This window comes from Corvus brachyrhynchos, unplaced genomic scaffold (genome assembly GCF_000691975.1).
Source record: "Corvus brachyrhynchos isolate BGI_N302 unplaced genomic scaffold, ASM69197v1 scaffold58, whole genome shotgun sequence".
Lineage (NCBI taxonomy): Eukaryota > Metazoa > Chordata > Aves > Passeriformes > Corvidae > Corvus > Corvus brachyrhynchos.
Window position 1 is genome coordinate 1,711,720 of NW_008239539.1, and position 12,996 is coordinate 1,724,715.

Genomic DNA, 12,996 nt, shown 5'->3' on the forward strand with positions numbered 1-12,996 from the left:
CTCTCAGGCCCCCACAGCCACATCCCAGTTGTGCAGTGGTAGTGCTGATCCATGTAGAATTTACTGGTATTCCAAGGAAAAGCTTGTAGCTTCCTCCTTGAGCTTTGGGGAAGGACGCTGACCGCAGGATAGCAGCAAATGTCTGCTTTAGTTTCCCCTGGTTTTTGTTAAGATCCGAAGAAGACTGTTTCCAATTGGAGCTGATACGTAACTGCCCGAGATCAGTGAGTTGATTGTATTTCAAATCAATGGATACAGCTCAGATTTCAAGTCTGTTTACAGAAAATACCTAGGTTGTAGCAAAAGAGCCAAAGACAGAACTCGCGTGGGTAAAACGAAGCACAGCATTTCTCGGTGGACTCTGAGCAGTGGATGTCGCGTGGTTCCTGTTGAAGGCCTCATCCTGAGGGGTGCTTGGCACCTTCACCTTCCCCGGGGAGCTGAAAGCTTGGGACACCTGGCAGGATAGGGGCTCTCAGCGAGTGACTCGAGGTACTGGTTCTCCTCCCTCTCTTTGCTTTCACTTGAATGCTTCTGCTGGGAAGCCCCCGTGTGCGCGGCCGGAGCAGAATGCCCTCCTTCTAGGAATTTAGCGAAGCCTCTTGCCTCAGGGAAATGTTTATGTGGTGGAAGTTCTGTGGGATATTTTTTCTTTACATGCGATAATGAATGAGTGAGTGGTGTGGAGCAGCGTGGCAGCAAGGCAGGCCCACGCAGAGCAGCTGATGGGGAGCCAGGCTGGCACCTCTGCCTTGGTGAGGCAACTTGCAGCGCTTCCAGGATGGAACGGGGAGGGAAGGCTCCCATGGCACTTGGGGATGGCAGTTCCTTTTGGGTGTAAGAGCTGCAGTTTACTATTCTATTTTTTTTCTGTGTGTGTTGGGACTGTCTTGCTGACGATGGTGGGGGTGGTATGAAAACTGTTAATCTTGTACAGAACAACTGAATAAATTGTTTCAAACTTTCCAAAACGCTTTTTTTTCCCCCCACCCATCTCCTTACCTCTAGTTCCCTGACTTTGATTCCATGAATTTCTGTTGCAGCTTGGATGCTCATCTGTGGCTTGAGTGAGTAATGAATTATTGACTGCTTTAAAGTCTCCTATGTGGTGAGTGAATGGCAGCTCTGTTACAGCTGCTGTAGGGGTAGGAATGTTTCTTCTCATTCCCTGTGCTCCTGCTGGTACTTGAAGTTGGCCTCTGCTGGAAAGGACATGTGGGGCTCAGATCCCAGAGCACCAGAGTGATTCTCCCTGACCCTTTCATTCGCAGAGGTAAAACAGTGCTGTTAATCCCCAGAGCCAGGAGGGATAAGCAGGGAATGCTTATGGCTGCTTTCGTGGATATCAGAGCTCACTGGGGTTTGGGTATTAGCTGAAATTTGGGAAAAAGGAAGTGAATGGGCTCTGGTACCATCTCAGTGTAATCCACTGTTCTCCTGCACCTGCAGTCCCTCTCTTTCGTGCACTTCACTCCCATCTAATGCTGCTAATTAGTCCCAGCTCCAATGCTGCTCCAGGAAGTTCCCCCTTGGAAAAGAGCCAACAGCTAAGATGATAATCTTAGTGTTTTAATTCTGACTCCAAAATGGCAACTTCTTGTGCAGCCAAAGATCAAGAGGCTGCCATAATTAATAAAGACCAGCCACTTTCTGATTGGAACCACTGCATTTTTATTTTGTACTATAAATAGAATTCCCCTCTATTCCCCATTCCCTTACACAAGTAAATGAAACGTAGCTGCATGTAACTCCATCCAGGAAAACACCAGCACAAACAGCTTTTAACCACGAGGGAAGGAGCTGTCTGTGGGAGGCCCTCTGCGTTGGGTTCCCTTGCATGCTGTGCACAACCCCTTGTGTCTGGTGGTTCTGCCATCCCTTCGTGCCCTTTTCCTTGACCTCTGTGGTGTGTGAGTGCTCCTCCTGGATCACTGGCTGGTGCCATCGAAGTACACCTTCACTCTTCCCCAGCAGCACAGGCACAGAGGTGAACAAAAGGTGGTGGTGGGTCTTGACGTGGTGATGCTGGACTGAAACCTTGGTTTCCACAGAGGCTGGTTTTCTCAGAGGACGAGCCCATCATTGAGTCAGTTGTCCACGGTGGGACTGTCTGGCTTATCAACATGCAGCTGATGGTAACCAGCACCTGCTGGTCACCTCGGAGTCACCTGGACCTTCAGTCTCTCTCCTGACACGGCTTTGTACCCGACTATGTGAGTAGAAGTTGAGGAAACTGCAGGTTCTACCGAGTCTTTGGACTTGAGGCACTTCACTGTCCTAAGGCTTTCTGTTGTTTTCTGGTAGGCAGGAAGGAAGAGGGGGAGAAGGTTTGGCAGATGTTTTGCACTACTGGTGGTGTCTTCTGCAGTGTGTGACAGCAAGCGGCGTGGCTGCGTAGCATGGCCGGGGCAGAGGCTGTAGCAGTTTGGAAGACGCGAAGGAGGGCGAGGCTTTGCAGTGATCTGGGTGTCTACGAGGCGCTGCAGCTCTGACTGGCTGCTCTTGAAGTAAAGTTTCTAAAGTGGAGCGAGCGCTGTGTAATTGCTTCCGGACACCAAGACTGCCAGCTCCTGGATAGACATCTCCTTGTTGAGGTAACTGTTGTACTGGGCCATGGTGAGCCTGCCGCTCTTCAGGGCGTCCTCAATGGAGAACTCCCTGCCAGACTTCCTGTCGAGGATCACGGACGATTCCCCGTTGGGACCCTTTATTGAGATCTCCTCCCAGTCACATTCCTGGCTCTTCAGTTTGACAAACAGGCTCCATTCAATGAGGCCGAACACGTGAGCTTCCTCTGGAGACATCTCTTTTCCTGTGTCAGGGTCAATGACCACGATGGAGCGCCTCAGGTGGTTTTCTCTTTGCTCCCTCTTGATAGCCACCGTCTTCAGGCGATTCTGGAGTTGCTCAATCTCTGCATCTTTTTCTCTGGATAACTGCTTCAGATCCTCTAACTCTCTTTCCAAAGCTTGGAACCTGGAGTCCAGGTTTATTCCACTGTCCACGTGGGTCATGTTTCTCAAATCCTGAGCTTCTGTTGCGGTGAGTTCAATCTCTGACTGCAGTCTCCTTGTTTCCATCAGCAAATTCTGTTTCTCGAGGTGTAGCTTGTGGTTTTCCTCTCTTAACAAGTCTAGCTCCTTTGATGACTTGGAGTTGTTGAATTCCACCTCAGACAGCCTGGTTTCCAGGCGGTTGATATCTGCATCCAGCTCCCTCTTGCGCCTACTTTCTTCCTCCAGGTTGCTCTTCAGCTTTTGAATCTCGTACTCCGTGTCTCCTTTGTCCACTTGGACACTCTCTGAAAAGACCACTTTCTCCTTGACTTCCATCTTCTCCAAAGAAAGGAGCTTCTTTCTCAGGGCTTCCAGCTCGGTTTGCAGGACTTGTCTGCGGTGCTTCTCTTCTTCTAACTCCAGCTTGAGGAGGGAGTGCTCTTTCTCCTGCTGGGGATCTTGCTGAAGGATCACTTTCTGTTTCACAGTCACTCGTTCTGTCGTTTCTCTTTCCTGTTCTTCCAGCTCGTTCAGCCGGATCCTGAGCCTCTGCACCTCCAGCTCAGCCTCCCTGCGGGCCTGTCTCTCCTTCTCCAGCTCCTCGAGCTGCCGCTCCAGCTCGGAGCGTCTCCTCTGCAGCTTGCGCAGCTCCTCGCGGAGGCCGTCGATCTGCTTCAGCTCGCTCTCGATGCTCTGGGAGAAGGAGTTCACCTCAGCTTTCAAGGCAGGATCCTGCTCATACTTCACTACTTCCTGCTGGACCACTTTCTCCTTCACCTGAGAAAGTTCTTCCTCCTTCTGTCTTACTTTTTCTTCTTGGAGAAGCCGCTCCCTCTCCAGGTCAATGTGCTTCATCTGTTCGTCTGCCAGCTGCACTCGCAGCGACTCTACCTCCTCTCTAGTCTTGGGGTCTTCCCGAAACTGGAGGATTTCTTGAACAACTTCCTTCATTTGCACTTGAGGTTTGGTGTCTTTCAAAGCTTGTATCTCTTGTTTCAGCTGGTAGATCTCCAGGTCAGCTCTTTCGATGGCTCCGGTTCTCTCTATGATTTCCTCCCGGAGTCGCTGTAGCTCCTTTTCGGTTTCTGGATCATTCTTGTACTTAATGACCTCCTTAATGACTTCTTTGACTTCTACAAGGGGCCCTCTGTTCTTCAGAGCAGCCAGCTCGTTCTGGCAGCTCTTCAGCTGTTCATCCCCACCACGGTACCTCCTCTCCTGCTCTACCAGCTCCAAGCGAAGGTTGGCAACTTCATTCTCAGCCTTGGGGTCTGGGCGCACAATCTCACGCACTTTCTCCTGAACAACCACCTTGGAGTTCTCCTCCTCCAGCAGCTGGATTTTCCTGAGCAGCTCAGCCTTTTCCCGCTCGTTGGAGCGGCCCTTGGACTTCTCATCTTCGTACTGGCGCCGGAGCTCGTTCACCTCCCTCTCAATGACCAAGTCCTTCTCCACCTTCAGCACCTCCTTGACGGTGATTTTGCCCTCAGCCATGGCCCGTTCCTTCTCCAGACGCTTGAGCTTGTCCTGGAGGAAGTTGAGCTCTTCCTCGTGCTTCTGCCGAAGGGCGCTCTCCCTCTCCTTGGTCTCCTGCAACATCCGGAATTCCATCTCCAGCTGGGGATCGTTCTGCAGCTTCAGCACCTCCTTCTCCGTTACCTTCTCCTGCTCTTTGTTCTTCTCACTGGACAGCACAGCAATTTGTTGGCGTAAGAGGATGACTTCACTCTCCCTGGTCCCTTCCTGCCTCCTGAGCTCTTCCAGTTCCTCTTTGAGCTTCAGGATTTCATCAGCTTGAGCTTTATCTTGTTCAATCCTCAGCACCTCTTTCACTATGTACTCCTGCCCTCCTTCCCTCTTCTCGTGCTCCAGGACACGCAGCCGGATTTTAAGAGCCTCCAGCTCATCCTGGAGCACCTGGTTCTTGCGCTGCTCCTCTGCCAGGTTTTGCTGCAGTCTTTGGAAGCTCTCCTCCAGCTGGGGGTCAGGCACCTTCTTCACCAGTTCTTTCTTCACCACAGTTTCTTGGGGCTTCTGGTTTTGCAGGTGGACAATGTTGTTCTGAATGGCTTTGATCTCCGCTTCCAGCTGTTGCCGACGCTGAGTCTCATCCTCGAGCTCTTTCTTCAACTTCCAGACTTCTTCCACAGGCCTTACAGACTTTTTGGTCTGGGCAAAGTCTTGTGTCACCTGAATCTCTGGCTGCTGTTGTTGGAAAAAGGATCAAAAAAGATTAGTCCAAAAAATCCAGTTAATCACACTTTCGGTGCTTACCATCATAGAATCACAGAATCATTTAGGTTGGAAAAGCCCTCCAAGATCATCGAGTCCAACCTGTGACTGATCCCCACCTTGGCACCCAGCCCAGAGCACTGAGTGCCACATCCAGGAATGGTGGAACACATCCACCACCTCCCTGGGCAGCCCCTTCCAACGCCTGACCACCCTTTCCACGGAGAAACTCCTCCTGATGTCCAACCTGACCCTCCCCTGGCACAGCTTGAGGTTAAATGCTGAATTCATTCAGGCTCATTTTCCCCCAAATCCACTTAACTCCATCATCCAACACCTGAACAGGAGCGAGCCTCCTTTGCTCCAGGCTGAGCCCCTTTCCCAGCTCCCTCAGCCACTCCTGGGGCTCCAGACCCTTCCCAGCTCCGTTCCCTTCCCTGGACACGCTCCAGCCCTTCAATGTCTCGTCTTGAGGGACCCAGAACTGGACACAGCCCTCAGGGTGCCTCAGCAGTGCCAGCACAGAGGGACAATCACTGCCCTGGTCCTGCCACGCTGTTCCTGACCCAGGCCAGGATATCGGTGCCTCCAACAAAACAACAGGAGGGAGCTGAGCTATGGCAAGCTCTGAGCGGGGAGTACCTGCAAATAGACTTCTCTGTGGGTTCCCAGCCTAAGAAATCCTTTCTGCAATGCCTGCTGCTGTCAGAACAAAGCTTTAAGCCACAAGGGACACAATGGCAAGAACAGTGTTAAAAATTACATGGAGCTTCCTAGGATGAGTGGGAAATGAGACTGGGGGGTGGTCTGTCCCATTTAAGTGTCTGCTGATTAATGATTTAGGGGGACAAAACACCAGCTAGACTTGTCCCCAGAGTTCAGCTTGTATTGGCAGAGCCCCACGTGTGTGTCATTCACAGGTCCAACACGTGTGTCCCTCCATCACCACCTCGCTCCTGTGGTCACTCACCTGCCGCAGGAGGCTCTGGGCAAACTCCAGGTTCTGCAGCCTCTGCTTGTTCACAGCGTTCACTTCTGTGTATTTGGCTGCCAGAACAGCTTCCTGCCAAACAAAAATGTGTTGGGAAGAGCTCCAGAAGGCCAGAAACAACAGGCCCTAAAGATGTAGCTCTGGGTGCCCCTCTAAAAACCTACAGCGATGAACTGCTGAGTTTTGGGGGAGGGAGAGGGATTCTCATGCACAGACACACTCATGGTCATACTGTGGTTTTCCTACACAGGAGAAGCAAAAAGAGGTGCAGGAAGAACCAGGTGAGGAAGCTGAGGAAGAACGAGGTGGACACTTCTGCCTGCCCCCATAGGCAGGAGGAGTTTGAGGCAGGTAGCAAACAGATCCTGCATCAATAAATAGCTTGTGACCTCATCTCGCTGTAAGTATTTCTATCTTTGGTGGTGAAATCTCTCTGAAAGTCTAGAGAAGGGAAAAACTTCCAGGTTTTTGGCTTTTCTCCTCCTTTTTCCCTTCCACAAGTGTTAAACCCAGTATTTTCCCCCTCCCTCATTCTGGCCAGTCCAAAAAATGATAAAAAATCCCTTCCTCCTGATTCTCTGCCCTTCCCTGCCAAGGTCCCCCACAGCAAATGGAGGTGTTTGCAAACCCCCAGTGCTCCCGTGAGCTGCCCTCTGCTTTAGCTCTGCTCTGGCTGCCCCTTGCTTACCTCCTCTTTCACTTTGGCAGCTGGGGACTGCAGCCTGGGTTTCTTGCTCGTGTAGCCATTTCGGCCATTCTCCAGGTCCAGGATGGACCGCAGCTTCTCAGCTTCCAACTCGTAGTCCTGTGGGAGGACATTCCCAGGACAAACAGGGAATTACTGGGTCCCCTTCGTGCACAGGGTCCTCCTAAGCTGCCCTGGCTTTAACAACTTCACCTGTTTTTTGGGAAGGCCACAAAACACCCCCCTCTGTTCTGGAGCCAGGCTGGGAGAGCTGGGGGTGTTCACCTGGACAAGTGAAGGCTCCAGGGACACCTCAGAGCCCCTTGCAGGGCCTAAAGGGGCTCCAGGAGAGCTGGAGAGGGACTGGGGACAAGGCATGGAGGGACAGGACACAGGGAATGGCTTCCCAGTGCCAGAGGGCAGGGCTGGATGGGATATTGGGAAGGAATTGTTCCCTGGGAGGGTGGGCAGGCCCTGGCACAGGGTGCCCAGAGCAGCTGTGGCTGCCCCTGGATCCCTGGAAGTGTCCAAGGCCAGGTTGGACAGGGCTTGGAGCAGCCTGGGACAGTGGAAGGTGTCCCTGCCATGGCAGGGGGTGGAATGAGGGTCCCTTCTAATCCAAATACTCCGTTTCTCTGTTCTCTCATAGGCAGAATTTCAGTCCTTACCTTCACTGCCTGCTGGTACTGCTGAGCTGTGGCAGAGACCTTCTGCACCTCCTGTTCCTTGCTTGCAATGTCACTGAGCAGGGCCTGGGTGCACAGAGATAGATACAGGTCAGAGGGAACACAACATCCAAATGCATCCTTCAGCCTTTCTGGGGGTTACCATTAAAATCACAACCCTGAGAATTCCAACCTCCTCGAGCAGCCCTGCTATGTGTAACCAAGGTACAGGGGGACAGCGGGACCTTAGAGCACAAGAATAAATCTAATAAATATTTAAATTTTGTTATTTGATGTTCAGGAGCTCTTGAAGTTCTGTTTCTTTTAGCATTGTTCCCTCTCCTCTCCCTGGGGAGCCCAGGCTGCTCTGGGAATTACCGCTTGGCTCTTCAGCTTCATCTCCACTTGCTGGATGTTGTCAGTCTCCTGGGGCTCGTAGCTGGGGATGCTGCACAGGAACTGGTTCACCTTGTCGTAGTTGGTGCGGTAGTTGGAGTAGGCACTTTTTGCTTTCTGCAGCGTCTGCGTTCTGTGGGGGAAATAATTGCCAGAGATCTGCCGGGATGAACCACGCTTCTCACAGAGATATGATGGAACTCTGTTTATTCTGTTGTCAGACCCATAGTTACGCCCTAATTCCCCAAGCACACCATAAGCAAGCTCCATACTATTGGGTTACAGCTACTGTTCACACGGCCTTTAATAGCAAGCGATTGGTTACAGATTAATATGCACACAACTAACTAACATAAGTCTTTCTATGGTCAGCATCCCCCTCCCCAACATCCTGTTGGCTTGCCACATCAGCATTGCTCCTCTCTTTTTTCCCTAGTCAAGGACAGCTCACTAATATAGCTTGGATTGTGCACGTGTACATGTCCCTATTCACTCAGCCATTTCTCTACAGGAAATCAGCTCAGCTTCAGTCCCGTCACATCTCCTGTGCCTGCTGCAGACACCTCTTAACCCATCCCACTTCCCCTGCTCCCTAAAGACATGGATTTGAGCCAGAGTTGTTCTCTTGATACTGCTGTTGCAAGAGAACTTCATCTGAAAGTTTTCCCAGCTCTACCTAGCCAGCACATGCCAGCAACCTCTCCCTCTTCCTCCTCAGACCTCCCTGGAAGCCCTTCTGCAACTCCTCCTTCCCAGGATGCTGTTGTGCCTCCTGCAATTCCAGCTTGCTTCCAACTCCACAGCCAATATCCCGGCTCTCCAGGCTGATCCTGCCCTGCAGTCTCACCTGTGGTCGATCTGCTTGCTGAGGTTGTTGAAGCGCTGGTTGAGCTTGTAGAGCTCTGCCTCCTGGCGCTCGATGTCGGGGCAGTGCTCCTGGAACTTGCTGGCCAGGGTGTTGGAGCACGTCTTGGTCCTCTGCAGGTTCTGCTCTGCTTCTCTCAGACTGGAGCTCGGTGCCCATGGCCTGTGGGAAAAAAGCAGGAAATGGGGATTCTCCGGGGGTTCACACAAGCCAGGCTCTTGTCACTGTTGTCACCTGCATCAACTCCAGCAACTGCACTGGAGCTGGAGGGCTGAGCGGCAGCAGTGCCAGCAGCTGTGGAAAAAACCAAGTTCAAGGCTTGCATGCTAAGCAGAACCACCTGGTAAACCTGACAGGGACAAAAGCCACCTCTTGCTCCCTCCTCAACCTGCTGACCTTTAAAAGTAACCGTACGATGTGCAAAATAGCTGCTGCTCCTCATGCAAGGCTTGGATCCTGTTCTTGCCAGTGCAGCAACTCTGGAAGGAGCAGTGAAAGCTCTTCCATGTTAGTCTGAACCTGGGATTTCATGGAAAAGAGCACAGAAAATTCTGGCCTAGCCAGTTCTTGGTCTTTCTACAGCACAAGAATTGCCAGTTCGGGTAGTTTTCCTAGCAAGAACTGTTCTCAAAGCCCTGCCAGGTCCATCTTTCCAATATCAGGCCACTGTGTTGCATTTCCCAGACCATTTTACCCTTCACTTCTCTAAGAATCACAGAAGGTTTTCATTTGGAAAAAGCTTAAAGCTCATCTCATCCCACCCCCTGCCATGGGCAGGGACACCTTCCACTAGCCCAGCTTGCTCCAAGCCCCGTCCAACCTGGCCTTGGACACTTCCAGGGATCCAGGGGCAGCCACAGCTTCTCTGGGCACCCTGTGCCAGGGCCTCCCCACCCTCACAGAGCAGAATTTCTTCCTCATATCTCATTTAAATCTTTTCTCTTTTAGTTTAAAACCATTCCTCTTGTCCTGTCAGTATCTGCCTGTGTAAAAAGTCTCTCTCCCTCTTTTATAATATTCCTTTAGGCCCTGGAAGGGGCTCTGAAGTGTCCCTGGAGCCTTCTCTTGTCCAGGTGAGCACCCCCAGCTCTCCCAGCCTGGCTCCAGAGCAGAGGGCGGCTCCAGCCCTTGGAGCATCTTCTCTGGACCTGCTCCAACAGGTCCATGTGTTCCTTGTGCTGAGGACTCCAGACCTGGACACAGCACTGCTGTGGGAGGGTCTCACAAGGGCAGAGTAGAGAGGGAATCAATCTGCATTAGTCCTTTTGTCAAATCACAGGACTTCAAGTGGGATTTGATTTGATTTGCTTTGATTTGATTTGATTTGATTTGGGGATGGGAGGTGTTTGTGTTTGAAGCAGGTGGGGATCACTGAGGTCAAGGTGAGCTCTCACCCCCAGCTGGGGGAGGCCACCCTGTCACCAACAGACCCAAGCTTGTGAGTTGAGCAGGAGTCACCACAGCTTTTGGGAAGTGGTTTTGCACGTGCAGCATGCGAACAGGGCAGGAAACTCACCAGCAGCTCTTCCTTCTTCCTGTCCACCACTTTCAAGTCCTCCGGTACCGTGTCATCTATGACCAGCTTGTTCTCATAGGCTGACAGCAGGTCTCGGCCTTGCTGGAGGCTCCTCTCCAAGTTTGTGGCCACCTCAACCCTGGAGGGACATGAGAGGAAGGTGTTTAAGCACACCTGCACCCTCCTCCTGCAGGATCCTGTGTTAGGCCGGGCTCAAGCCGGGATTTAAGCCATGACTTACTTCTCCTGGGCAGCGCTGAGCAGCTGCACCACGCGCTCGTACTTCTTGTTGGTGTTCTCCACCTTGTTCCTCACCAGGGTCGCGCTGCCCGTGTTGGGCACGGATTCGATGAAGGCCTCGCACTCCTGGATCTTCCTCATTTTCTCAGGCTCAATCCGACGGACCTCGTTGGTGATGTTCTGCAGGAGGAACAAAGCCTTTAGAGCAGCTGAGCCACGACCTGGTGGCTACAAAGGAGGCACCCTTGGCTGTCCAGGGTGAGGAAGGGGGTCAGGTCTGAGGATTTGTGTTGGGTGGAAGGTGCCTTTCAGCCCTGCAGGGCACAGAAGGATATTTTTGGCTGATTTTCTTTTGACCTGTCCCTCCTTAGCAAGGAAACTCCAGCTGGGGAGTGGTTCCCAGCAGCTCTAGCTCTGTCAGGGACATGCTGGATTCATCTGGGCCGTTGGGCTCTGACGGATGAGTCCTTGCCTGGACATCAAAGCGCTGCAGGCAGTTGGGGCAATTTGCTTTCACTTGTGGTGGCACCTGGATTTTGACACAGCCCTGGGCAAGTGCTGTAACCAGGACCTCAACTTCCTCCTAAACCAAGGGAGGTTTGTGGCACGGAGCCTGGCTTAATTAGGGGTCTGAAGGAGAGGAAAGGAGCTGGATGCTACTGGCACTGGAGCCTGAAGGAGCAGGTCCACGAGGAGAAACTGCCTCGGACCACAAAGGTTTTCCTGTTCCTCTCTGAGCTGGTGAGGGTGGTGGCAAAGTTAACGTCCCTGCTGTGCTCAGATTACAGGCAGGATCAAAAGCTGAGGGCTCCCCTCTCATCCTCACAGCCACCTCCTGCAGCCAGCAGCTTTTTCCCATTCAACTGAGCGGGGCCAGAAGCAGGGCAAAGGTTTTGGGCTTCTGAGGCTGCTCATAGGGCTGCTCCCCATCTCTACTGGAGGAAGCTGTGAGCATCACTCCATCCCCCATCTCCCGGGCTCAGGGAGCACTTTAAGCACCCCTGGTTATTGAGAACCACACTGGAGACCCTTTGGGAGCACAGTCCCTGTAAGGCACCATCCCCCAGCTCCACAGCCCCTGCCTTGAGGTCCTTGGAGCGCTCGGTGCTGTCCTGCACTGCCCGGCTCTGCTCCAGCGGCGGCCGGAGGTTTGCTGTGATGGCTTTCTCCTGCTTGTCCAGGTCACTGTTGACTTTCTCCAGCCCTGCCAGGAGCTGGCGTCCCCGAACTGATGCAGCATCTGGAAAACAAGAGGAGACCAGATTAAAGCTGGATGGAACTGGGTGTGGGCTCAGTCCCACCGGTGAATGCCAAACCCTCATCCCGAGACCAGCCTGCTGTGACCACAGCCTGGCTGCTCTGCCCCTGCACCCGTCCAGCAGTGTTGTCCCCAGGACCCTCAGGAGATGGGAACATCTCCATAAGATGCTCCACCACCTAAGCTCAAGCCTTTCTGTGCCCCAGGCTGCCCTCCTGCTGTCCCACACCTCCGATGCTGTCTGCCTTCAGCCCCTCATAGCGCTGTTGGAGGACGTTCTTGCAGTTGTTGGTCTTCTCCTTCACAGTCACGTAGTGCTTGGCAATTCTGCAAAACGGGACAGCAGGAGGTCAGTCAGACCCTCAGCCTCTCCACCACCCCGTCACCATCCCAGTACTGCTCCAGGAAGCAGCTCCAGCTCGGGAGGGGTTGTGGGGGCTGCTCCCTCGAGGCAGCCATGAAGCAGGTGGGGGAAAAAGCACCTTCACCCCACGCTGGGGTAGAGCAGTGTCCTCATTAGAACAGGGGAGACGCAGCCAGGCAGGGACCTGCCTGCTGAGGGAGGGGTGGGCAGCTCCCCTGCCATAATGGCCCTCCAGAGCAGGGGGGACCTGGATGGCTCTGAGCTGGCCCCCCTTTGCTTGTGGGCAAGCAGGAAGGGGCAGGAATTCCTTCTGGGGGAAGCCTGAGGCTTCCAGAAGGCAGAGCTTCGCTGTGGGAAGCGGGGCAGGAGCCCTGGGGTGCCAGGCGGGGCTGCAGCTCTGGAGGCAGGGCCTGGGGCTGGGGAAGGCAAAGGCCGGAGGGGCAGTGGGATGGTCCTGCCCGAGGCTGGGGGCACGTACTGCTCTGCCAGGGCTATTGCTTCGGGGTCGGGCGGGGGGATCATGAAGCAGACCCCGGGGGCGCTGATCGTGTCTCCTGCGCTGTCGGCCACTTCCCAAACGTCTCCGCTGTTCCTCTGCAGGGTGTAGTGGGCTCCGCGGCTGATCTGGCCCTGGGGACACGAACCGGTCACAGCAGCACGGCAGGAACGGCGGGGGGGCAGCACCGGCACACCCCGATCCCTTCTGCCGGCTTCTCCGAGAGTCTGCCCCTTGCCAGAAACTCATGTGCCCGCTCCCCCCCGCCCGCCGCCTCCCGGCACCCCGCGCC

The 12,996-nt window shown here is 53.5% G+C and overlaps 1 protein-coding gene across 1 annotated transcript in view; it reads right to left on the minus strand.

Moving 5' to 3' along the window:
* Positions 1-1,651: 1,651 nt before the first annotated feature.
* PPL (periplakin) overlaps positions 1,652-12,996 on the minus strand; it is a 27,507-nt gene continuing 16,162 nt past the window's right edge. Inside the window, 12 exon segments of the mRNA XM_008639084.2 lie at positions 1,652-5,201; positions 6,199-6,291; positions 6,908-7,024; positions 7,573-7,656; positions 7,948-8,098; positions 8,813-8,965; positions 8,967-8,992; positions 10,347-10,485; positions 10,588-10,766; positions 11,669-11,826; positions 12,074-12,171; positions 12,687-12,838. Of these exon segments, the coding sequence (XP_008637306.1) occupies positions 2,517-5,201; positions 6,199-6,291; positions 6,908-7,024; positions 7,573-7,656; positions 7,948-8,098; positions 8,813-8,965; positions 8,967-8,992; positions 10,347-10,485; positions 10,588-10,766; positions 11,669-11,826; positions 12,074-12,171; positions 12,687-12,838 (4,035 nt within the window). The 3' untranslated portion in view covers positions 1,652-2,516.